Raw genomic sequence first — 25,443 nt, 5'->3', positions numbered from 1 at the left:
GTGGGAGCCAAACTACCCAATAAACTAAACCAGAACCATGCAGGGGACACATCGGGCTCGACTCTCATCTGTGGCTGAAATCATTTCCGAGCTGAGGAGCAGGCTGGGAGAAACGAGGATTCTACCCTCTGCAGCTCCCCAATCCTTTGGCCACTGTGGGGCAGAATGTAGATCTAGAAGTATATAATATTTAATAATATAGCATATGCAATATATCCTGTTACCTCTGAAATGTTGCTAATTCGGTCTAAGAGAGTCTTAGCTGGTGCCGTTACCTGGCAAGGCCAGAAGAGAATGGTACAACAAGAAAAAATAACTAACACCAGGTGTAAGTTCAGATAGGATGTGACTTAAATTCCGGCACCATAAAATTCCACCTGTCGTGTAGCAAGGGTCCTGTTAACAGGAACTCAGTGACAGTCGATGGAACTCACCACGCAGCCAGGAAATTCCTGCAGAACAAAGTGTCATGCTTCATTCCCTTACCCCAGCTTATGCCAAGGTGGCACTCTGGTTTCAGGCAGAGGTGACCGGAAGCGGGGCGACATGGTGTGCAGCTCCGGAAGAAGCTGGCTGAGTTGTGGCAGAAGCCAGCAGGGAGCTATTTAAAGAGCTGGCAAGGACCTGGGTTGCAGTACCGGTAAGAAATCTGAAGTTGCTTTCCCCACTGGTTTCAGGACTGTAGCAGACTAGACAACATGCCAACCTTTTTACTGATCGTGAAAGAGAATTGGTTTGCTATACACTCAGAGTGGGGTTCTCTAAAGCAGGGACTTCAGGGCAAGCAGAATTCAGCCAATGCTGAGCACGTTTGAAGATCACATCCTGCTTGGCTTGCATTCGGTATCCTTGGAGGAAAGCTATGCTGGAGAGCAATCAAGTTGGGGAGTGGTTTGTCTAGTTCACATTTCAGAAGCAGCAGTTGCATTCTTCCCCATTGGTGGGCTAAGAGGGTAGTTCAGAGCACTGCATCAGGAGTCAGGAAACCTGGGATTTATTCCTGCCCCTGCCGCTCACCTGCTGCGTGACCTTGAGAAGACATTTCCGGTCTGTTTCCCCTCCCATCTTTGGTCTGCCTTGCCTATTTAGCCATAAGAATAGCATGTTCTTTGGGGCATGGGCTGTGTCTTAGTATGTGCTTGCAGCTAGCACAGGGGTGGGCAAATACTGGCCCACAGGCCAGATCCACACTGCCAGGGATAGCCCCTGGTGGGCCCCCACAAGGTATGGGACAGCCGGGCTACCGCCCAAGATGTTCCATTTTAGGGAGCACCGTGTGGGGCTGCCGGGCAGGGCGGGGGTGGCACCATGCATGCTCCGCATGCCCGGGGCGGAGCCACGCATGTGCCAGGCACCCGGGGAGTGGGGGGCTCCATGCATGTGTCACACTCCCGGGGGCGGCGCCGCGCTCCCGGGGCCCAGGGCACGTGAATGGCTCGGGCTGGCCCTGATGGGACCCTGGTGTTGGCCAGGACCTCTAGACACTAATGTTATACAAATAGTTCTAGGAAGAGTTACCAGCTAAGTTTACCCAGTTTTCAGTTGTTTGTAACTTTGCTACATTTTCCCGGTTGGGTTGAAATTTGCTACGGCAGGTGTCTGTCTCAGGCTGGACTTTTCTGAAAAGCTTCAGCCATTTCTGAGAACAAGAGAAGGAAAAAGTATATTGTCTGGAAAAAAATTCTTACGGCTTTTTCCCTGAGAAATAGCTCTAACACCTCCATGTTCTGGAGCAGGGACTTGAAATTTGGCAGGGGAGGGATTGGCTTGGTCAGGGATAAGACTTTGCTGCCCCATGAAAAAAAATGTGCTTTTGGCCAGGTTACAAACTTTTGGGAAACTTTAGTGCCACACACTCAGGAGAGACTTGTTAGCATTTGGCAAGTAAATTCTCTGACGATTCCATCTAGACTGAGCATGTTCCACCCTAGAACTGCAGGGGATGGTCAGGACTTTCTCTGTGATTAGTGCAGGACACTGAAGCTGAGAGTATAGGGACTGTGGAAAAAATAGTATGTGATCCTGTCATTTGAAGACTTTAAAGGGAGCCACATTAAGGCTGCATAAGCAGCCTGCATTTGGCACATGCAAACATCCGAGCGCTTGATTTTGCAATGTTCATGTTCTTTTAATGCAGGGTTGAGGACAAGTTCCTTGGTTGTTAAAAAATTCCATCCAGTGTAATCATTTACGCCCACATGGGTCATGAACGGGATTGGGATCTCCCTCTTTGGATCCCCCTCTTTTAATGAGCTCGTGTTTTGTGGGTGACAGCAATTAGCAGACATTGGTTGACACTTTGGCCCATTGTTTTGGGATCACCAACTGACCTGGATGTAACTGTGTAGTTGACCTGAGTGTGTCACCTCTCTGAGAGCTGGCTAACACCCTTCACAGTATGGGAAGAAGGCTGAATGGATGAATGGATGAATGACCTGGAATACCACCAAGTTCAACAATGGATTCTATCCACCTACAGAACTATAAATAAAATACCAGCCCCTGCAGACTGGAGGAAAGGGCCAGTGCAAAATATCCTTTATAGCACACAGCCCTCCAACTTCCCTTGGTCATTTCCAGGAAAGCACGCCTTGGCTTGAGACTGGAATCTTTAGGGGGCCAAAATCTCTCTCCTCACAAGCTAAGAAACCCAAGAGATGATGGCGAGAAAAACCTTGGGGTCAAATTCCCGCTCCCATCTTGTGCCCGACCTTCACCCGGAAGTGCATGTCTGTGGAGGAGGGGCTTAATAAGCCTTCCCTTGCTCTGTTAGGCAGCCCATGCACTCCAGGGATCTGATCCCTGATGGCAGATAAGACAGGCCAGGCGGTAATTCACACTGCACCCTGCAGAGAGGTATAGTAGCAATCACCTGGCATACAAGCCTCTGGGCGTTCTAAGGAGCCTTCTGCCTGTCCAGGTGCGGATCCCCCTCTCCCCCTGCTCTGCCTCAATGACACAATGCAGTTGTTACTCATGCCTTACTCAGGCAAACATCACTGGCTGAGTAAGAAGCTCAGCATCTGTTCCTTTGCTTTCTTGCGGCTGAAAAATTACATTCACAATCACTGCTACCTGCTTCCACCCACGGGGGGAGCAGGGAAGTGGGGGGGCAGGATGACCGGCCAGGATTGTCCCTGCAATAAACTCCTCATTCCTCTGTGTATGACATGTGACCCCATCCCTATGGCAACTCTTTGTGGCAGCACAATATTTCCACTTTAATTTGTAACTGAGTCACTGCAGAAACCTGGAGGTGGAGGGGAGGTGAGTGGGGAGGGACGGCTGACCCTTGTACAGAGAACTTTTCAAAGGACTTTTTTACATCTTATTCTGTCGGCAGGTTGTAGGAACATTAATAATGCCGGCCCCCCCATCCTGTTCAAAGGAGGTCAGCACAGGTTCACAGTAAGCAGGGTGATGACATCCTTTGCTGAATCGGGGCCTGTTAGAGATGGTTTTCATCAGTGTTCCCCCTAAGGCTAAGCTGAACGCTTGGGCTGCCGCCAGGGAAAGATACAAAGGCTGCCCAGCCGATTGGCAGCACATCCACAGCTGGCAGCACCTGACAGCATGAATTTCTCCTGTTGGTGCACATCTGCACATGCCTCAGTGCACACAATAAAATTTATTCAGCCCATTAATGGAAACAAGTAGAGGAAAAAGCTGGTTTTCATGCTGGTCTCCAGTCAATGGCTGGGATGTAGCATTGCTCTTTGAATCAGACAGCCAGTGGTCAGGTGTATAGGTAGTCCTCTTCTCCCACCACCTCAGGAAGTCCCAAAGGGGCAGGGAAAGGCTTGAGCTAGCCTGCCACATGAGGCACTAGCTGCATGGGGAAGGGGGTGACATGAAGGCTGCACGGCCTGGCACCCCCAGAAGCACTGTAGCCCCAGGCACAATGCTGCGGGGGGGCCCAGGCAGACTGATAAGAGCACCCCAGGGGAAATGATTTAGGGCAGAAAGGAATGTGCACAGCCGGGCAACTTATCAGCATTTACCCCTACACACCTAACTCTCCCAAGCCTGCCTGGGAAGGAAAGCCAGTTGGGGCACGAAATACTCTAGGATCCTAGGCCCAGAGCTGTGTACCCAGCCAGCCACAGGCATGGCCATCGAAGTGAAGTGCCTGCTTAAAGATCTGTAAGCCTGGGCCCACGGGGAGAGCCAGCAGAGGGCTACCGCAGGCCTTCCTTTCCCGGCAGCAGCTCCAGGTGTAGCTGCACCGGTCCTGCCCTGACACTCTCCACGTCCGGGCTCACAACTCACACAGGCGCTATCGGGACAGGAGCCCAGCTATTGCGGGCAACCCAGCCCCACCACTCGGGCTTAGAACAGCCCCAGACAGGGGGCGCAAACACTCGGCGGGAGCTTTATAAAAGGGGGGGCATTTGGGGCGGGCCCTTGGCCAGGTTCCCCCAGGTGAGAGTGCAGGGAGCGCCGGGGGGGGGGGTCTCTGCGCCCAGGGAGCCCGGAGCCCGCCTGGGCTCGGGAGGGGCAGGCGGCCACGTGTCGGGGAAAGCCCGGCTGCCTCCCCACCCCCGCAAGCGGGTCCCCCTTCGCTCCGGGCCACGCATTCTCCCGGCGCCCGCCCCGCCACGCCCCGCCGGCTGACGCCAGCCCAGCCTATATAGAGCGGCGGCCGCCGGCGGCCCCGGCTGGGAGCCCAGCGCGCACAGGGACCGTGCCCCGCACACAGCTCGGCCGGGAGCGCAGGACGCCGCCACCGCCGTCTCCAATGCAAACCCGGCTGCTGCTCTTCGCGCTGGCCTGGCTCTCCCGTGAGTGAGCGAGCGAGCGAGGGGAGCCCTTGCGCGGGGCGGTGCGCGCAGCCCGGACCCGCTGCGCTCTTGCGCGGGGCGGTGCGCGCTGCCCGGACCCGCTGCGCTCTTGCGCGGGGCGGTGCGCGCTGCCCGGACCCGCTGCGCTCTTGCGCGGGGCGGTGCGCGCTGCCCGGACCCGCTGCGCTCTTGCGCGGGGCGGTGCGCGCAGCCCGGACCCGCTGCGCTCTTGCGCGGGGCGGTGCGCGCAGCCCGGGCCCGGGACGCGCGGAGGGTGCCGTGCGCTCCGGGGCGCTAGGGCTGAGCCGCGGTCAGGGCACCCTCCGTGAGACTTGGCGGCCCGTCTGAGACGCGAGAGCCCCATGGAGGGCGGTGGGGCTGGACTCAAGATTGGCGCCTCCCTGTTTGCTTCAGCCTGGCCAGTGGAGGAGGTTTTGCGCCCCTAATAACCATTCCCCAGGGCCCTGCGCTGTCAAGGGGCATCTTCCCTCTGCTTTAGGCTTGAACTCTTGAGCAGTTTGCGGAGCCTTCTCTTGCAAGCTCCTCTTCCTCCGTCTTCCATCAGCCCCTCCTGGGGTGGGGGGTGTCGACTTGGCCCCTCCAGTCTTTCCTCCAGTCGCTGAGGGAAAAGGAAAACCCGCCCTTGGTTTTTAATCTCCTTGGGCCAGTGTAAGTGGTCTGGCATTTGGAAAGCTCAGCGCTGCTGCTCCAATGCCTCCCGCATGTTGGGTGCGTGTTTGACCGCAGCTCAACACGGGCTCCCTGGGAAACGCCTTGGCCTGGCTCTAACGCATCCTCCTTCCGTTCCGCAGTGTGCCAACGTGCTGCTGGCCTGCGACTCAATGCGACCGAGCCAGAGGGGAATGTGTCCGTGGCGTGGGACCACAGCGCGGAGGGGCACGCGGTGGCCTCAGGAAGTGACTATGAAGAGGATGAAGAGGAGGAGCAGGACCCCACGGTGCCGATGTACATTGTGGACGAGTCGATTAGAGGTGAGTTCAAGGGGCATTTCGGTTGCTTGCCCGCCTCCTTCCTCCTGGATCCCAATCTTGTCTGACCAGGATAATGTATCACATGGACTGGCTGTCGAACCTCCTGGCTTGAAAGTGCTTTGCATCCTGTCTAAAGTTTACAGTGTAGTTCAGTAGCTCTCTGCACCCCCACTGTACAACTTGCTCCAGCCCTGGACACAGGTCACTTAAAAGACAGCAAAGTCTCTTTGGTCGTGCCTGGCGAGCACCTGTTACATACAAGAAAAATCTCGTTGTGCTAAAGGTGACTATTTTGATAAGCCTTGAACTTGCCTTCCAGTGATTCTTCCGTCCTAATGTTACACTGTTTGGTTTGCCAGATACTCTGCTGGTGTGCAGGAAGAAGCATTTTAGCATCACCCAAACTCTAAAATGTTCTAGCCAATATCCTCTGGCAGTGTAATGTCATCCCAGTCAAACCAACGAAGTGGACATACGTGTCCTACACTTCCTCGCCTCCGTTGGTGCAGAGTACTTGCAAAAAGCAGGCTTGGAACGTTTTGACTTGCACTAAAATCCGTGCGAGAAGTCGCTCGCACGGGGACGAGCAAGCACCAGTTTATTGTGTGACGATTGGTGTAGGTCTTGACTAGGAGAAAAAGATGGTTTTTAAATGGTAGCAGCAGGGCTTGTCCAACGTGTTCTTAAAACCATGACATAGGTGGGGCAAGCTTATATTTGAACCTGTTAGCTGGCTGAGGGGAACCGTAAATACAACTTATCCACACCAAAACTTTGAAAACGCTTGTGTAATGTGGTTCTTTCTCAGTTGTCTTTCTGTTTAGATGAGGTCTCAAAGTTGCCCCTTATTATCTTGTATGCCTCGTTTCCAGGAAAGCACTTGAATATCTTAAATGTGACTAATAGTACAGGAGCCTCCTGTTTGGCCCGTGTCCTTTCAAGTTAACGAGGCTAATTAGGGAACGGCCATAGGAAAAACTCAGAGGGCTACTTGTCGGACTTGAGGTTAGAGCTGTGGTATGCAAGCTTCATTTGTGAAAAGAAAAACGTTGCAACGTGCTTGTCCTTATATTTATCCTCCAATAGTCTGCAAGTTGCAATGGGCTACTGGGCATGATCTGGTTGTTTCTCGTCAGGGAGAAAACGGCCATGACTCCAATAATGGCTCAAAGGATCAGACTTCTATAGCTGGACCCGAGTGACAAGGTTCAAAGTAGCACTTGCTCCTTGTTCAGTGTGGGTTTGGCTTGGGCCCATCTCTGATACGTTGTATTGCATGCACTAGGCATCCGTGGGAAAATGGATGTGTCCACCTAAGTTTTGGCCTGAAGCGTATTGGTTCACGGGTGAATCATCTATAGAAAGGCTGTTGTCAAAGCTGGGCTGTTCCCCAGAAGCTGCTCTTTGTTGATGGGCTATAGACTTTTTGCTGGGCTGATTGAATTGAAAGCCCCATAAATTTAAATTCAATAGCAGATTGTAACAGCCTCCCCCCGCTTCCCATGCCCTAAGATTTAGGCAGCTTTATAAGGACATTAAACTTGCAAACTATTTGTTGGTATAAATAAAATGACAAGGCCAAAACTGCCTTTTCCTTTTATACCCAAGCTGAGAAGTTGAGCCCTGTAAGATAAGGGCCAGCTCTCAAATTAGGTCAATTGTCTTGATCTCCCAAAGTTGACTGTCTAGTTAACTGAACACCTGACATCCTTGTCCTATCCACGGTGGCTATTCATGGCCTTGTTTGCTAGGACAGGAAACCTTACAGATGGACCAATACTTTTTGTTTTGTCTGTTGGCTTATCATTTCTTAGTCTGCTAGCTGAGGATGGGTGTGTGTCCATGTGTGTGTCCGTGTGTGTGTGTCCGACCAAAATACATGACAAATGTAGTTCATAAGAACTTTAAATGCTCAGGTATATATTTGGGGGCCTTTCAGCAGCCAGTTGGACTACTCTGGTTTTATGATAACCAAAGTGATGAACTAGCCTTTGTTAGAACCGTCAGGTCATGAACTCCATGACTCAGTCTGTGGCTTATCAGATTGGTGTGTCAGTTGCATCTTAGTGTAAAAGAGTAAAATATTTATCCTAGAATGTGTGGGGTCCCATCTGAGCCCATCTGTAAAGGTACCAACACAAATAACTTTGTAGTTCCATATTTCATGAAACAACCTGAAATTGTATGCTGATTCTTCTTGCTGTGCGCTGGTGTCTATAATTTCTTGAGCCTCTTTAGAGGCTCCTAGTACACTATATGACGCTGTAGCTAAACAGCAATAGTTTGTTCACAGTACTTAAAGATGCTAACGTGCAAAAAGGTAAAGTGAACACTAAAAATCACTTACAGCATCGTTCACTCCCTGAAATGTATCTCATTTGGAAACACAATAGCAACAGTGAAAGTGGTAGAACTGAATTCCGGTGTGAATGTCTTTTCTAGTTCTCTCCAGTATAAAATGCAAAGAGCTTTAAAGTAGGAGTAGCTCTACAATATTGCACAAGTTTTTCTGCCAATGTATGTCCTACACAGCCATTGGGGATATCATCATTCTAAGGTGAGAGTCCAAATTCTGCTTTTACAGGTGCATGCGGGTGCCTGGTTGATGTACACCACCTCTGATCTCTGCTTTAATGCAGGGTGGGTCTAAGCCAGGTGATGACTGACTTCCCTCGTAGCAGGCCAGCTTCTGACTTGCAATTATTGTGAAGAGTCCATTTAGGCCAAATCTTCATTGTGGCTTCAGTGTGCACCTGTAAATCCGTACACTGAGAGCAACTTAATCCTGAATTTAAAGCCATGTGAAACAACAGCTGGGCTTTTCCCAGCATTCTAGAGTGGTCATGTTTGAGGCCCAGTGGAATTATCTTGGCCACAAAACGCCTGGCTATAAATATTCATTTGCATACAAGGGCTTGCTTTTTTTTATCACTCCCTTCCTCGCCCTTTTGCTGCGGGGTTAAGGCCTAGGGTGTAATTCCATGTTGGAAGGGATTAGCTGCTACAAATTCTGGACTGAACATGACTTTCTCTCTTTCCCAGTTGAACCTGTGATTAAGCCCAAGCAAACAAAACCCGAAAAGAATCCTGACAAAACAAAAAGAAAGCGGCTCAAAGGGAAGAAAAATAAAAAGAAGAAAGGGACGCCATGCGACACAGAGTACAGAAACTTTTGCATTCACGGTGAATGCAGATACCTAGAAGAACTCAAAGAAGTAACATGCAAGTAAGTCAAAACTCAAATGTGTAGATGTATCTGAATCTATGGCAAAGGTACTCATCGCAAATAATGGCTTAGAGGGAAATCAGCTTTGTTCAATTTCTCGAGAATCATTCTGCCATGTAAATTAAGTGGTGGTGAAATTCGTAAGCTGCATAACGAGCCACTGAACTCATTAGTTGATCATAAAATTGAAAGCAGAAAGAATGAACAGGCGTGCCTTTCTGATGCCTCACACCCAAAACTGATCTCAACTTGTTTTAATTCTGGCAGACCTTGGGCTACGATGATCACTCCCTTTCCTGCAAATTCTTTAACTCTAATACGGTGATACCTGGATGTTAATTGACTGAAAGGTCACCCAGTTATGGCTGAATGCATAAGTTTACTTGTCTTCCAACAGGGCACCAGTGTTTCCTGTAAATTGTGCATTTGAGCAGGCACTCGGGAAAGATTCGGGTGCTATCCAGCTGATTAGCAGAGTGCCCACAGCCAGCAGCATGTGTTTTTACTGGTGGTGCACATCTGCCCATGCCTTGGTGTATGTAATAAAATTTATTCCACACAGACAAAAATAGAGGGAGCATTTCAGGACACCCAATGTTCCTGGAATTCAAGCTGATTTTCCTGTGGGTCATTTTCAGATGCCATGAGGATTATTTTGGTGAACGCTGTGGTGAGCAGTTCATGAAGACTCAAAGGAGGAACGACCTAAGCAACTTTTCAACAACCGTACTGGTGGTGGTGGCTGTTCTGCTCTCCAGCATCAGCTTCATTGCGATTGTCGTCATTGTCACAATGCAGTGAGTATGACACTTCCATGTCTAGCTGAATTAAATAGATGCTTGCACCGTATGGTACCGTGTTAGAAAAATAAGTCCGGGATGAACTTGTTCTGCAGCGTTGAAAAGGCGCATGTATAAAATAAGACTCGTCCTTGCCTTGGAGTTCACAGTCTAGTGGAGATTAAACACATAAACTGATCGGTGAATGGTGGTGTGTTTGTAAGGAGACCAAAAAGGCGGTGGGGTATTTGTTGAGCCCAGGCAGTCTGGTTCATCACTCATGATGTATTTGTAGAGATTTACCCCTCTCTGCCGTCATTGAGAGCGTTGGAGGACACAGAAGTGGAGACTGGTGGTGGAAAAATTCAAATTTTAACTTCAACAGTCTCCATTGCAAACTGGTAACATTATATGCAGCTTCTGCTGACATGGCAATGGCATATGAATGTACAGATCTCTAAATGTACCTGTCACTTCATATGTGGAGGGCCCCTAGATCGTAACTCCAGACAGAAAGTGCGTGGAATAGATCTGCGCAGTGTAATCTGTGGACGAGAGATTGATTTGCAAGTAACTTGGGCACAAAATGATACCTCTACACATGGTCAAACTTCAAGATATTGGACACTGAAAAGGAGCGTACAAAAGTCATTCTAATCAGAGCAAGCTGTATCCATTTACAAACAAAAAACTGAATTGCATGAGCAGCTACCTCTAGGGAAACTTGAATATGAGGGGCATGGAGTAGCTGCCAACCCAAAATCTCCCTGACCTTGGCAGTATTTTGGTTTAAATGATGCTCGAAATGATGATCGTGGATAAGAATGTGCCAAAAATAAAAAGGAAATGGGAGCTATTCGCGCCCTCCCCCAAGGCCTTGTCTACAAGGGTAGGTGCCCCGAAAGCACAGTGAACTTGTGCTCTAGTATATTGCTTTGATTGTTCTCGCCGTGATCTTACTCAGGCAAATGGGTGACCACAAACAAAGTAATTCCATGGTCACACGGATGAGCTAGTGACATATTCCTCACATGGGCACCTGTCACTCGGATATCCATCTCTCCCTCTATTTACCTGGGAATGGTGTTTCTAAAAGTTTTAGGGGAAGGCTGAGGGCATCGAATGGAACCAAAGTGCGGTACTTTAACAGGACCGAACCCTTTGAACGCAGCTGTTACCTCCCTCTGCACAGCAAATGGCTACCAGTAATGCATTTCACACATTATGAACAATCTGGCTCATGTTTAGCCTCCCGCCCCCTTTAAAACACTTTCCATTCAGTTAGCACAAGCTGCCTAGGATGTCTAGTGAATTAGCATCTAACGCCACGGTGGAACTTAAGCTGACTATGCAATAAATCCAACTGTGCAGCAGCCTGGGATAATGTAAAGCAAACCCAAAAGTCAAGATCTAAAATTAGACTAGACAGACTGCACTATAAGAACTGAATCAGGTACGTGCTGTACCCATTCCCGCTGTTCAAGAAACAAAGGCGTGCACTTCTGTTTGCCTGTTCCTGCTTCATACCTACATCTCATTTAAGAAGTGCTGATGCAGGCACAACTGGGCCAAAGTATTCACTGCATTATGAATGGGCTGCGTCTTTCGTGCTCAGAGGGATGTGGTATAAAGTAACTAGTTCACATTGGCAAAACAGGGAGCAGGATTATAATGAGGGATTATTATGTATTAATACATGTGATTAAAAATAGACTTAAACTATCAAACTAGGACCTTCTGCAACTTGGAACTTTCGACATAAAATTCAGGTTTTTAAAACAGCTCTCTAAAGTCTCACATCTCTGACACCAACCCCGGAAGAGGAGCTGGGGGTGAAAGTGAATTGAATATGCCACATATGGTGTCCACGTGATTTGAAGATGAAATACTAAGAAACCCTCATACCCACCTTGTGGCGTTAAACCATGTTAAATGCCCCTTAATTTTCTATCCGATATGGAAGCGGCTTATATTTCTGAATTAGAATGACCTTTGTTTAACAAAAAATATTCTCCTCCTGCTTTATGGTTTGGACGAGAAGCTAGAAGTAATAAAACAGTGGTTGAAGCAGGTGCTTTGGGAGGAAGAAGGTTGGATTCTTGGTATCTATTTCAGAACCGTTGCATGACCTTGGACAATTTATTTAGGGTAGAGTTTATCAAAAAGCACCCAGCGTTGGCTTGTTCCTATTGGACTTCAGTGGTCAAACTGATCAAAATGGGGATTGTGATACTTCACCTCTTCTTGTAAAACCTGTGGATGAAAAGTCCAATGGAAATGTCCCGTATTCTAGAATTGGATCAATCCCTGAAGCTGTGCATGGGCTGCAGCAGTATCTGTTCAGAGCTGGAGAATTCTTAGTTCCCACTCCGTCCGCACGGGGAGAAAAAAAACCCAGTGCTCCTACTTTCCACAAATTGGTTCCTTAGAGCTGCAGCCTGATTGTTTGAGGATACACTTGGGGAGTGGCGGGGCAAATATACTACCTCGGAATGAGCTCTTAACCCTAATGTTTTGTGGCTCCACAGGGTGAGGAAAACGTGTCCTCAATATGAAGAAAAGGAGGAGAGAAGGAAGCTCAGACAAGAGACTGGAAACGGCCATGTTGACGTGTAAAGGAGGGCCCAGGTACAGAAGGGTTTTGGTGCTAGCGCGATGACATTCTGAGCTTGCGCCATCCTTAAACCACTCGCGCGCTTCGTAGTTCTGCACAGGCAGGAGCTTTAGCCTTGGACACAGGACCCCAGACTCTGGGTGTGGACAGTAGCCTTGTGGGTATTTGCAGAACCTGTGTCCTTTCTTATGCAGAGGCAAAGGATGGGAAGATCCCGAAATGCCTGGTTATAGTAGCCTCTTAGCTCCTCCAAAGCCTGACGAGCTTGTGCAGAGTTGTGCAGAAATTCCTGCTGCTTTAACAGCATCCCCATTCCCTTCCGTGCCTGCTTTCCCTGGCTCCCAGGAAGGGCAGGTGCTGAGGAAAAGCCTTCCAAAGGGAGCTATTTCCATATGGGAGTAGTACAGAGCCATGGGCGCTCTGGCGCTTTGAAGAGCATGCTCCCTCTGAGGCCGCAGACCAGTTCTGAGTCATGACAGAAGAAGAAACCATGCTTGGATGGCCTGAGGGGAGGGTGCAAAGCGTTTTTCCCTCTCTTGGGCTCTTCTATTCATTCTGGTACCTAGGGAGATTGGGTCCTATCTAAACTGAAGTCCCCAGTTAGCTCCATGGAAGCTCATTCTAACTTGGCCTTGGAGACCAAAATTCCTCTGTGCAAGAGGAGCACGAGCTTCCTAGCTCCTTGTCCTCACCCGGGGCTGCAGGAGCCATATTTAAACCCAAGGGAAGGGAATGTGTCCAGTCAGCACCAAGGTGCCAGCCAACTGGGACGTGAGCATCTGTCCTGTTGGAGGGCTGAGACCGGCAGCGTGTTCTTGCGGCTCCATCTCCTGCAAAAAGAGAGCAGCACTCAGTTGTCACGTGCTCTCTTGCATGTCACACAATCTTTTGTCATGTCTTAGCGGCCATTACATAGATTCTCTGAGGTATCCAGTCAGTCTCTCTGTGAGGTATCCAGTCCTGCTTTCTCTTCCAGGCCCACTTAAAACCCCTTTAAAAATCTACCTTTATCTCCCCTTCTTAGACAAGATTCCAGACCCTTTTTGAGTGGGATCACCTCAGAGCCGTAGACTCCATGCCTAGCTCTCTCGTTGAGTGTTAGGGGCTGATGGAGCTGGCCAGGAAAGAACTGGAAAGAATGATTTCAAGGACAGACCACGGGGCTAGGTCTTGAATTGGCGTAGTTGGTGGTTTTAGACCAGCTGGAGATCTGGCCCCTTAGTTTGACTTGTGCCTAGGCGGGTTGATGCTTACTGCTTTCTCAAGGCAGTAAGTATTCAGGCCTTCAAGCTTTGATAAATGAATGGGGTTTCGTACTGCCTAGGACTCTCAGCACGTAGACGGACAGCAAAAGCCAGGTTCTCAGACTGCAATGGCTTGGTTTTCGAACTGGGTCGTGCCCTTCCAATGGTGGGATTAAGTCTGTTTTGTCCCTTGCAGAACACGCCACTAAGAGGGTCACTCCTTCGTGAAGACACCCGGAGGAATGGCTGGTGTTGGAACCACATGGCCCCACTCAACCAAGACGGATCCCCTAAGGAGACAGCCAAAGCTCAAAGCTGGGGTGGGCAGCTGCCAACACACCCGGTGGAGGAGGATCCAACTGGGGGGGTTAAAAGCATCACTGTCAAGAGCAACATGGGAACTGCCGCCACTGGGGCCCATCTGGTCACCGATGGAGGACGACCATCTTTCTGCTGCTACCTGGATCCCTTTTGGTTTTTGCCTTGCTGTTTGGATGCAAATACCCAGCCGTGAGGCTTGCTGGAGGAACTCTGTTTTTTAAGGAAGATCGTGGCTATAAGGAGACAGGAGGACTTGTTCCTCCTCTGTCCCATTGTCACCCAAAAGGAACAGGATGGGACTTGATTAAGCTTGTTCCCCCAGAACTTTGACAGGAGAGGGGCTGCTGGCGTGGAGGAGGGGAAGAGCTTTGTTCTCCCACCGGGGTGACCCTCCATGCTTCACCTGCTTGTCTGCCCCGGAGAGGAGTGAATTTTAGTCTGCACTAGTGAGTTGTTCACTAACTGACCTGAGTTGACCTTGCTGGTAGATGCTACAAGTTCCCTAGTGCAGAGGAACCCAGTTATAGCCATCATGCACCCTGGGAGACTTGCAGTGCCTGCCAGCAAGGTTCCCATAGTCCAGGTGGCTAGCACAAATGAAAGCCTGGTGTAGACAAGCCCTGACTTCGGTTCTTCCTCACCATCTACTCAGGATCTCTCCCTGAAGTTCCCATTTGTAGCTAACCTGGTTCTTATCCTGTGAACGCTTTAAACATGCGTGGTTTCATTGACTTCGGTGCAACTGTTCACATGAGTAGAGTTAGGCACACATTTGCTGGACCAAACAACTGCTGTGGAGTCCAACTCAGGTTGTCTTCAGGTTTTTCTTCTAGTACTTTGGAAAACTAGGATAAAGGTTTTATTGAAGTTCATAAGGTCAAGAGCTAGGTGCTGCTGCCCTTGCTAGGACACTTATTAAAGAAAACACGAGCACTGAGTTTCCAGACAATGCTTAGTTTTTCAGGCTTTCCTTGGGTCTTCTGTTACAGACCTTCTGTGTTAGATTATAGACAGAAACGGTTAATCAATTCATATCTTCCTCCCCGGGCTCCCAGCTCTTGGCACTTCCAACTTAACCTCAAGTCGTAAAAGACGAAATCCGAGATAGTCTCAATACTCTCCTGAAGAATGGAGTTTGCTGCTATTCAGCATGCAATTGAAACAATATCTCTTGTAGGTATTGTGCCCCCACCCCTCCTAAATGCACAACATTTTCTAAACTACTTTGCCTTAAAATCTCATGTTTCTGACGTGTGTCTTGATCTCATGTGGGAACGTCCCTTAACAGATCCAAACAAATCTTGTGCATGAAGGACTAGTGACCTTCTCTCCCCCTCTCCAGCCCCCGAAAAGAATGCATGTTTATAACTTATTTCAAAAGGCTTAATAGAAAATATTTTCCGTGGATGAAGCAAAACGGTTTACTTACATACAGAAGAAAAAAATTAATTTTATATTATTGATGAAAATGTCGACAGGCAGACATTGTAAAAAATGAATTTTATACTATTGTAAATATTTATTACTGTTTTTAATGTATGAGCACAACTTAAAGGAGACCTATTTATTTTATAATTAAATGACTTTTTACATATGTTGCCCACCTGCTCTGATTAAGGGGTGTTGGGATAAAGTGCTGACCCAAAATGTGAGCCCTCAGCTAGTGGTTGCAAAAGGGGAGAGGGCTGGAAACATCCCCTGTCCCCTAACACTTCATGAGAAGGGCAGGCGCTCAGGGTTGTTTTGTGGGGATCTTCAGTTTCCGTGGGCAGGTCTGTAAATCAATCATCCAAAGAACTTTAAGAGTAAACGAGTTGCATGGCCGCAGCTCTTCAGTGGTACGTTGCCTCACCCACGTCCTGCTCTAATCAAAAGAGCACTTGGCTCCTTTCAGAGTAGTTCCTGAACAAATCTTCCACACGTGCATTAGTGAAAGGCTAATATCCTCTCTTATGGAGGAGAGGGAGGTTGAAATGCTAGTTAGCGTTGGGCAGACCCAGAGCCTGCCAGTAGGGAAGGTGAGGAAAGCTATGCATAATTAAACTAAAGCGAGACTAATCCTATTTCATCTTTATCTTCCTCCAGCTTCTTAATGGGTTTAGTAGCACACTTGACTGTGACTCCTTATAGTCTTAAAATGGTTAATAGAATGGGAAAAACCGAATGCTCCGTCAGCCGTATTGCTTTCAAGTCACCAGTAACTTTGAATGGAAAGCGTATCGTGCTCGTTTTAGTCTGCCGGTGTCTTCCAGCTCTTCTCCATGTACTGCTACCCGAGTCTGCCTTATTCCGTTTGCCTGTGTTGACAAGATTTCTGAGATGCCAAACAAAAGTGTAGGTGCGTGTGGGGGGACCCTCAGGGGTGGGGAGAAGAGGCCTTTCTTGGGGGTGTGTCTACAGGGCCGAGTCTTGCAGATTAAAATGTCGGTACGCGGAAGTTGCCAAAAAAAAGTCACCAAAGCTTGTGCTGTGGGGGGATTGTGACACAGGGAAATGGGTGTGACAGAGACTGGCTTTGCAGAGATGGGCTTTCCTAAGTGGGATGGGGCAATCGATGGCATCCACATTCCCATTGTAGCACCACCCATCTAGCCAGAGTATAACAATCAGAAGAGGGGTACTTCTCAGTGCTTCAGGCGCGTGTGGCGCTCACCAGAGGCCTTTCACGGCCAGAACTGCAGGGTGGTCTGGAGAGATGTGACACGCACACGGCTTCAGGAACACTGGCCTGCACGGAAAGCTGCAGGCTGGGACTTTCTTTCCAGACCACAAAATTACAGTGGGGGATGTGGAAATGCCTACAGTGATCCTGGGCAACCTGGCTTATCCCTGACAGCCCTGGCTCGTGAAGCTTTATATGGGCCACCTGGACAGCAGTCAGGAGCAGATTAACAACAGGCTAAGTTGATGCCTGTGGCTGTTGAAGGTGCCTTTGGCAGACTGAAAGGGAGGTGGAGGGGTGTCTGTGGCAGGCTGGACCTTATGGAGGATCCTATGCCAGTGATTATAGCCACGTGCTGTGGCTTTCACCATGTGTGTGGGTGAAGTGTCTGCTCTCGGGTGCACCACTGAGGCACAGCGCCTGAGTGCACAGTTTGAGCAGCCAGCTGCTAGGGCTCTCCGAGGAGCCCAGGGGGCAGCCGTCAACATCAGGGAGGTGGTAGGAAGCCACTTGAACCATGAGGGCTCTGAAATGTCTGTCGTGGGGCTGCTTCCGTGCTGCATCCCGCTACGCGTTCTGAGTAACACAATCCCATGAAAGCAAGGGCTGTGCCTGGCTTCCCTAGGGTCTGAGCAACTGGTGTGGGTTGTGGAACAGAAAATAAAGTCCTTGTACCTTTCGGCAGCTCTGCCTTTACTGATGGCTGCACGTCACGGTCACACAGCTTGGATGAATGTGTGTTGGTAAGGGAGGGTGAGGGGAAAGCTCACAATTGTGTGTATGTCCCACTGATGGGGAGTGGAGTGTAGTGGAAAATGAGCGTTCCCTGTCTGCGAAAAGGATTGTGAGTGTAGGTGTAACCACCACCAGGCGGATTTGAACCTGGGACGTCTGAAGCAGAGTATAGGGGCCTCTACCCTCTGAGCTAAAAGCCACCTGGCTCCCAGCCCACACTGTAGAGGTCTTTTGGTCTTTTAACTGTTGCTGTGGTCTAGGTACCACTTGCATTGCTCAATATCCACACTAGGGCTATGTCTACACTCGTGGCTTCTTATGCGAGTAATATGCAAATGAGGCTAAGCGTGGAATATTGCTGAGCCTCATTTGCATACCTAATGAGCCACCATTTTTTTTCAGAAGAGGCGCTTGTGCAAGGAGCGTCTACACTGCCCCTCCTTGCGCAAGAAAAATCCTCGTGCGCAATGCCGTTCTTCCTGAAAAGTAATAGGTGTAATGGCATTGCGCAAGAGGGTTTTTCCAAGGAATAATTCCAAGGGTGCCCAATCTGTCCACAGGCTTCCAGAGCATCCCTCTGCAGGGCTCGCTTATCTTGCATCTCTTCCCTTGCTTCATGCTCCGATTCCGGCTGCCGCTGAGACTCCACGTTAGCTTTGGGACTTGGGAACTGTCGCTGGCTGCCTGCCAGGCCGTGCGACCCCTCTGTGAACCCCCTGTCCTAGGCTGGCTTAACATTTTTGGGCCGGGGGCTGGTCACCCACAGAAAAATCAGTCAGGTGGGGGCTGTGGGACTGGCGCAGGGGCCGCAGTGCTGGTGGGGTAGATCCAGGCTAGCTGAGGACTGCATCTGGGCTTTGGTTCGTCGCCCCTGGCCTAGCTCTTCATCCTGTGGGTTAAGTCCTCTTTCTGCTGACTCAGGTCCTTTGGAAGTAGCCACAGGGTTCTCGGTGGTGGGCGTGGGGCCCCCACTCAGGACTGCATCCAGTGCCTGATTAAAAATGGCCTGGCTTAGGTGGTGCAGCTCCAGAATGGCTGGTTTCAGTGAGGAGCAACAGTTAATTCGAGGGAAGGGTTTTAAATCTAACTACCGTGTCTACACGCGGCAAGTTAAATCGGGCAACCGGCATTTTAAAATGGCAACCGGCCGTGAATATACTAATCAAGCACGCGCTATTTAAATCCCCCGCTTGATTTGCAACTTCGGTATGCTTCATTTGCCTCCCTGGTTCGAACTAGAGGGCAAGTGTAGACGTACCCTTCTTTTCTAAGCTGAAACGTCCAAGTCTTTTTAATCTCTCTTCATATGGGACCCGTTCCAAACCCCTCATCATTTTGTTGCCCTTTTCTGAACCTTTTCCATGCCACGCTATCTTTTTTGCGATGCGGCGACCATATCTGTGCGCACTATTCAAGATGTGGGCGTATCATGGTTTTATATAGAGACAACAAGATATTCTCTGGCTTACTCTCTATCCCTTTTTAATGATTCCTAACATTCTGTTTGCTTTTTTTAAGTGCTGCTGCACCGTGAGTGGATGTTTCCAGAGAACTATCCACAGGGACTCCAAGATCTCTCTTGAGTAGTTGTAGCTAAATTAGTCCCCATCATTATTGTATAAATATAAATTCCTATTTTCTTCATGTGATTGGGAGGCTCTAATTAGTTTAGTTAGTCCTTCCTGGTAACAAGTTTCAGTTGCCTGCCTCCTTCCTTCTGGCCTACTTTGCAGGTGTGAAATTGGATTGAACATCAAGGAGTCTGACCAGCATGGATTGCAACATTTTATGGCTAAGATTGCAGCACTTTGTTCCATATAACCAGCCTCTTAGTAAACAGCTTCCCCCCCCCCCCCCCCCCCCAAGTGGCTTGTCTGCTGTGACATGCCACTAAAGCTGGCATCCTGCCTTCTCTTTGCTGTGAGCCAGCTCCATTTTGGTCTGAATAGTTGTGCCAGGTTTGGTTTTGTTTTTTAATTGATGCTGTGACAACACAGGCATGAGTGTGAGCAAGCAACACAACATGAGCCTGTGCCTGGAAGCTGCAGCACCCTCACACACTGTGATTCATAGGACTGCTGCCTACCTGCAGAATAAGTCCCATAATGTATTATTTGTATTCCTGTACAGCCTAGGAGCCTTAGTCATGACCAAGGGCCATAGTGTGCTAGGTGCTGTACAAACACAAGACAAAGATGGCTCCTGCCCTGGGGGAGTCTATAATGTAAGTATCAGCCAAGAGCCAACAGTTGGATAGAGACAGAGGGGTATAAGTAGCAACCTGCAAGGATACAAAATTGGTATCTGCATGATCCCCGGATATCCGCAGCCACATCCATGGATGCAGATACCCACAGATATATCTGCACACTTGCAGAGTGTGAGATCCAAAATTTGTATCCACATCTGTAGCCGAAAACATGAGCTGCAGCTACAAAGCAGATAGTGGCGGCATTGCAAGACTCTAACTATGAGGCAAAGCATAGCATGATAGATGGTCTTCACCCACCACCAGCACTACCTGTTAAATTTTTGTGGTCACTGCAGCAGAGTAGGTCATGAAATGGACAGTAAATCACTCATGCCTGTGTTCTCTTAGTGTAGATTTTTTTTTTTAATTAAAAAAAAAACCACCTGCTTATTGCTGCACAACTCTTCAGGCTAAAATGGAAAAGTTATTTACTTGTTCCCATAATATAAGAACTAGGGGTCACCAAATTAAATTAATAGGAAGCAGGTTTAAAACAAAAGGAAGGTTTTCTTCACACAGTACATAGTCAACCTGTGGAACTCCTTGCCAGAGGATGTGGTGAAGGCCAGGACTTTAACACGGTTCAGAAAAGAGCTAGATTCATGGAGGTTAGGGCCATAAATACTCATTAGCCAGCATGAGTAGGAATGGTGTTGTTAGCCTGGTTGTCAGAGGCTGGGAATGGATGACAGGGGCTGGATTATTTAAGGATTACCTGTTCTGTTCACACCCTCTGGGGCATCTGGCATTGGCCACTGTTCGCAGATAGGATAGTGGGATGGTTGGACCTTTTGCCTGATCCAGTCTGGTCATTCTTATGTGGCTGTTTATGAGGAATGGGGTCCAAGCATGGGAGAAAGCAGAAATGTGGGTATAATTTCAGTGGCAGCTGGAGCTGGCTTTTCTATACAACTGATATGGCCCAGCAATTTTGCACCAAAAAGTGTTGAGCATTTTTGCCCCTCCCTGTTGAGAATTGAGGGCAATGCAAGGAAAATTTGCACTGTGTAATGACGGGGTCCCCCACTGCCTGAGAACTGACGATCACAGGCTACTGCTGCAGCCATTACTCATGCAGGACACCTCGTCAGTAAATCAAGTTTATTATACCCTCTCTTCGGTAGGAATTATGTTACCGTCCTAGTTCACAAACCAGTAGAGTGACTTGAACATAGTTCCCAAAAGCGTGTGACCAGGACTTGCTAAAATGACGAGTGGGTCTGGGCACCTCCTTTGCGTCACTGCAGACACGTCTGATTTTTCCCGGGCCAGTGTTCGGCATTTCCAGAAAATCAAGCTCCTTTTAAGGTGTCTTGACTTGGACAATCACGATTATTGGCTAAATATTTCCAGGACTGTCAAAACATCTGGAAGCAGGCATGGCCAGCTTTCTCAACATCCTCAGTTTTCATTTTGGCCTCTAAATAAGACATAGATTTAGGGTTGCCAGGTGTCCGTTTTTGAACTGGACTGTCCAGTATTTGAGCTGTCAGTTCGGGAAACAAATTGAGAAAATAGAAATGTCCGGTATTTGCTAAATAGGGTGTCATGCGGATTGTAATGTGAGGTCATGTGTGTCCAGTATTTTTGTTGAAACCCTTTGGCAACCCTGCGTAGATTTTCAAACAGAGCTAAGCACCCAGCAGGTCTCATTGTAAAACGCAGAATGGCAAAACAGTCAATTCAACCCAGGTTTATGTTGATGCTTAAAATGAGAGCTAAACTCTTTGGAAAACCTGGCCCCAAGATGTCATAGCAGCTGAAAGAGTTGCCTCGGCAGCAGGAATTGTAGTTACCTGGCTCTCCGACCCGGTGCAGTAAAAAGTATTTATTCTTTACACTTCGCGGTAGGCTCTGTGACGACCCCTGGAACGTAGGCCACGCTTGCCAGAACAAGTCCTTAAAATAGGTTCAAGCAATAAAATGGGGCTAGTCAGTTTCAGGCAGGGGCAGAGAACCTTCTTTGGGTTGGGGAGCTGCTGACCCACAGAAAAATCAGTTTGGGGGGCCGCACACACGTGAGAAACAAACAAACAAACAAAACTCTTCACTGAGGCAACGCCCGACCGAGAAGGAGAAAGACGCGCCTCACATTTCACTCGCACACCAGAGCCTCGCGGGGACAGGCTAGTAGATTTTGTGTCCTTCTGCCCTGGGAGGGACCGCGGGAGGGCTGGCGTGCCTACATGGGCTCCCCAAAGCTCAAGGGAGCCCTGAGCCTCCAGGGCTGGATCCAGGCAAGTCACGGGCCACATCCGACTCCCAGGCCTTAGGTTCCCCCACCCCTGGTTTAAGGCCTGTGGCATCCTCTTGGGTACCACTTGTGTGTTTCTGACCTGCTGTAAAGGGTTAGCTTTTTAAAGTCTTGGAACCCCGCTTAAATATGAATGATGTCTTCCAGCAAATCCGCGCAGAATACAAGTGTTTTTTAAACAGGTACTGTGATGTCCCCCTGTAAAACTGAATGATTCCTGCCCATTTACAGTGACTTAGCTATGTAAGAGAGGGCCTGATGTGGTGGGTGACAATATATGTGCATACGATCAAAGCTGCGAGGCAGCGCTGTTAACCTGGAACGCGCTGGTGCTTCAAGGCTCCTCCCCCGTGTTACCCAGCGGAGAGGTTCCCAGACGTTTGAGGCCAGGACCTACCTTCAGTAGCCTCACTACATGTGTTGGCTTTGGAGAAAATGAAGGGGCCCAGCTGGGTTCCCTTGCCAGCCCCTGGGGGCCACGCTACCGCAGCTGACGCCGCCCTATGGCGTGAGGCCGTGTGCCTAGGCATCACAGTGTGCAACGAGGGGCCGGCGGGGGCAGGGCATAGAGCCCTTTCTCACTGCCCTGGCCTGAGGGCTGAGAAGTGCTGCCCCAGAGGAAGAAGGAGGTGTGGGGGGGGGAAGCAGGGGGGGTCATTGCTTGCCCACGGTCCATCAAGAGTCTATTGCAGAGTTAGGACCATTGGCCAGACTATTCCCCCTCAGTGGGGCCAACAGCCACCGTGGGCCTCAAGACAAGGTGTGTGCGGGGGGCAGCTCTGTGCCCCTGGAAGGGGCGGGGACTCGGCCAGAAGGGGCGGGGCTGAGGGCAGTCAGCTCTTAGCCCCACCCAAAATGTGGTACTAGGGCCACCCCCTCCAGCCCTCAGAGCTGCACAGCAGGCCTGGCCCGGTGCAGTACTCAAGCCACAATTCAAAGGGGTTAGGGTTTGAAACGCCAGGCCCTGGGAAAATTACCACCGATGCCCCCTCCCTCACTATTGGCAGGCCTGTTCCCCCTGGTTTCTACGCCACGTCCGTAAAACGAACCTGCCTCCAGTCAGCCGACTTGTGTGTAAGCAAACACCACGACACGGTAGCTTTCGGCAAGCCGTGGGGCTGGGAGGGGCGGGTTCAGAAGAGCTATGACAGGGATGTAAAAGGGGCTTAATTAGACCCATGTGGAGAACGTTGAAAAATCCTCACATGAACGTCCGTGAGCTGTCCCAGCTCTCTGACGACAAAGTCCTTGCAGCTCTCTCCTTTGGAATCTCACCCTTTGACTGATACTTGGTTTGCATTCAGCCCTTGTTCCTTTTTTTTTTTTTTTTTTAAACATACCTGGAGGTTTTTATATAGCACTACAAAGTAGGGATGTGACCGGTGGGGGCTGGAGCAGCCCCCCATCATTACTTAACCATTTAAAGTTGAAGTAAACTTCACCTTTAACCAAGTAAACTTTAACCTTTAACTTCACCGTTAACATGGGATTTTCCATCCTTATTAGAAAGGCCAATTTATTCCCAACACAGGCGAATCCAGCCCCAGGGATTCCAGCCTGCCCTGCCCCCCCCCCCCCCCCATCCTCCCCACCGCCCTCCTCTCTACTGTGTAGTTGCGTACTGCCTGGCTGGTAGACACGCTCACACAGTGTGACTCACGCAGAGTGAGCATGTCTACCAGCCAGGCAGTTCGCAACTACGTACGGATACTCGTGATAATAATAAAACTTACTTAGTTAGAAAATACTGGACATATCAATGTCCGGTATTTTCTCAATTTGTTTCCCGGACAGAAAGCTCAAATACCAGACTGTCCGGTTCAAAACCGGACTCCTGGCAACCCTAGATCTGACAGGGCTGAGCCGCACAGTGGTCACAGCTACTGCTCAGCTGTCTTTGCAGCCACCCCATTCGGTGCTGTGGAGACAGAGGTTTGGCTGGCCTGTCATGGCACACTGCCTCTGGGAAGGGCGATTTTGGCCCAGCATCTCAAATTGGAATGTGTGCCACTTGGTCAGGGGAGCCCGCCTCCCTCCATGGGTGTTTGCTGACTACACCCACCCTATTACCATTCCTGGTGTGCGGCAAGACATCCTGGTGGCAGCTACCGGCTCGGTGTTTCTGTCTTATGTGTGCTCTCCCAGGCATTCCAGTGACTCAACTCAGAGAGGCCTCCCAGACTGAATTCAGCAGCCCTGTTTCCTCTACACTGCGATGTATTCGCATTCGGTGAGGAGTGGAGACATCATCCCTGTCAGTTACAGCTGCGCAAAAGGGGCGTGTCACCCTGGCACGTCAGAACGAGGCCGTCTCCATCCAAGATCCCATGAGGCTTTTCACTAGCACAGGGGTGTATCTTCGGGGGCCTAGCCGAATTGCACCCGCAGGGACTGGCGCGTGCCCGACGAGAGCTTTAACTGGTGATGTCATTCTTCCCTTGCAGCCCTACACTTCCAAAAGTGTGGGGTGTTGCTGATGCAGTTGAACAACAGGAGACGTGATCCCTGTGCGATAGTTCAGTACATGTGCAAAGAACATGGGGACCCTTTAGGGCGTGAGGAGCAATTCAATGCATGCAAGCTACTTACTGCATGGATACTTGAAGATTAAGCTGCCCGATTCTCTTTGTCACGAATTCGCCTCCCACTATGCCACCCGGACAGCAGAAATGTAACGTCCTGCGCCTCACTCTTCAGACACCTTTAGTCTGCCACAGAGCTGCACAGAGGCCTCACTCCACAGGAGAACCAAGCCCCTCTTGTCTGGCCTGCTGGAGATTCCCAACACGGCGTGAACCCTCACTTTGTGCACTGCTTTGCACGCTGGAGTGACCTGTTCATCCCGAGCAAGAGAAACGTGTCCCGCAATGGCGGCTATTTCAGGTCATTGAAAGTGTTGCCTCAAAGGCCGAGAGAGCATAAATCAGTGGTGGGGAACCCATCCGGGTTCTTGGTGTGACGTTTTGTTTACCATTGTCCAGGCCTGAGGTTGTCCGATTCTGCTGGGCTTTGCCCACATAGGATTTTTTCCTACTGGTATTACTCAAGTAACACGCCCACAAAGCAAGGGCACACAAAGGGTACGTCTAGACTACGTGGCTCCGTCGACGGAGCCATGTAAATTAGGTTTGTAGACATAGGGAAATGAAGCGGCGATTTAAATAATGAAAATTACTGCCATGCTGCGCCGATCAGCTGGTTGTTGGCTCAGCGCGGGAGTCTGGATGTTCTGCGGTCAACATCAAAAGCCTTTGTTGACCGCCCCGGTAAACCTCATCCCACAAGGCATAATGGGGCGGTCGACAAAGGCTTTTGATGTTGACCGCGGAGCGTCCAGACTCCCGCGCTGAGCCGACAAACAGCTGATCGGCGCAGCGTGGCAGCCATTTTCGTTATTTAAATCGCCGCTTCATTTCCCTATGTCTACAAACCTAATCTACACGGCTCCGTTGACGAGCCAGGTAGTCTAGACGTACCCAAAGTGAGCGGTGTGCTGATTGCACATCTCACAGACTGTCAGAGCCGTGTGCTCCTTCTGCAGCCAGTCACAGGGCTGTTGCGGTTCCATCCCCCCCCCCCCCCCC

At 49.7% G+C, this 25,443-nt stretch overlaps 1 protein-coding gene across 1 annotated transcript; it reads left to right on the top strand.

Moving 5' to 3' along the window:
- The first annotated feature begins 4,623 nt into the window (after window positions 1–4,623).
- AREG (amphiregulin) lies at window positions 4,624–15,551 on the top strand. The gene is made up of 6 exons (XM_075929372.1): window positions 4,624–4,781; window positions 5,594–5,773; window positions 8,816–8,999; window positions 9,638–9,796; window positions 12,307–12,406; window positions 13,833–15,551. Exons 1-5 carry the CDS (start codon window positions 4,739–4,741, stop codon window positions 12,392–12,394), a joined length of 654 nt encoding a protein of 217 aa, XP_075785487.1. The 5' UTR covers window positions 4,624–4,738; the 3' UTR covers window positions 12,395–12,406; window positions 13,833–15,551.
- Window positions 15,552–25,443: the final 9,892 nt, after the last annotated feature.

This window comes from Pelodiscus sinensis, chromosome 5, assembly GCF_049634645.1.
Source record: "Pelodiscus sinensis isolate JC-2024 chromosome 5, ASM4963464v1, whole genome shotgun sequence".
NCBI lineage: Eukaryota > Metazoa > Chordata > Testudines > Trionychidae > Pelodiscus > Pelodiscus sinensis.
The sequence above is the reverse complement of the archived record's forward strand: the minus strand, read 5'-3'. Positions and strand labels throughout refer to the sequence as shown.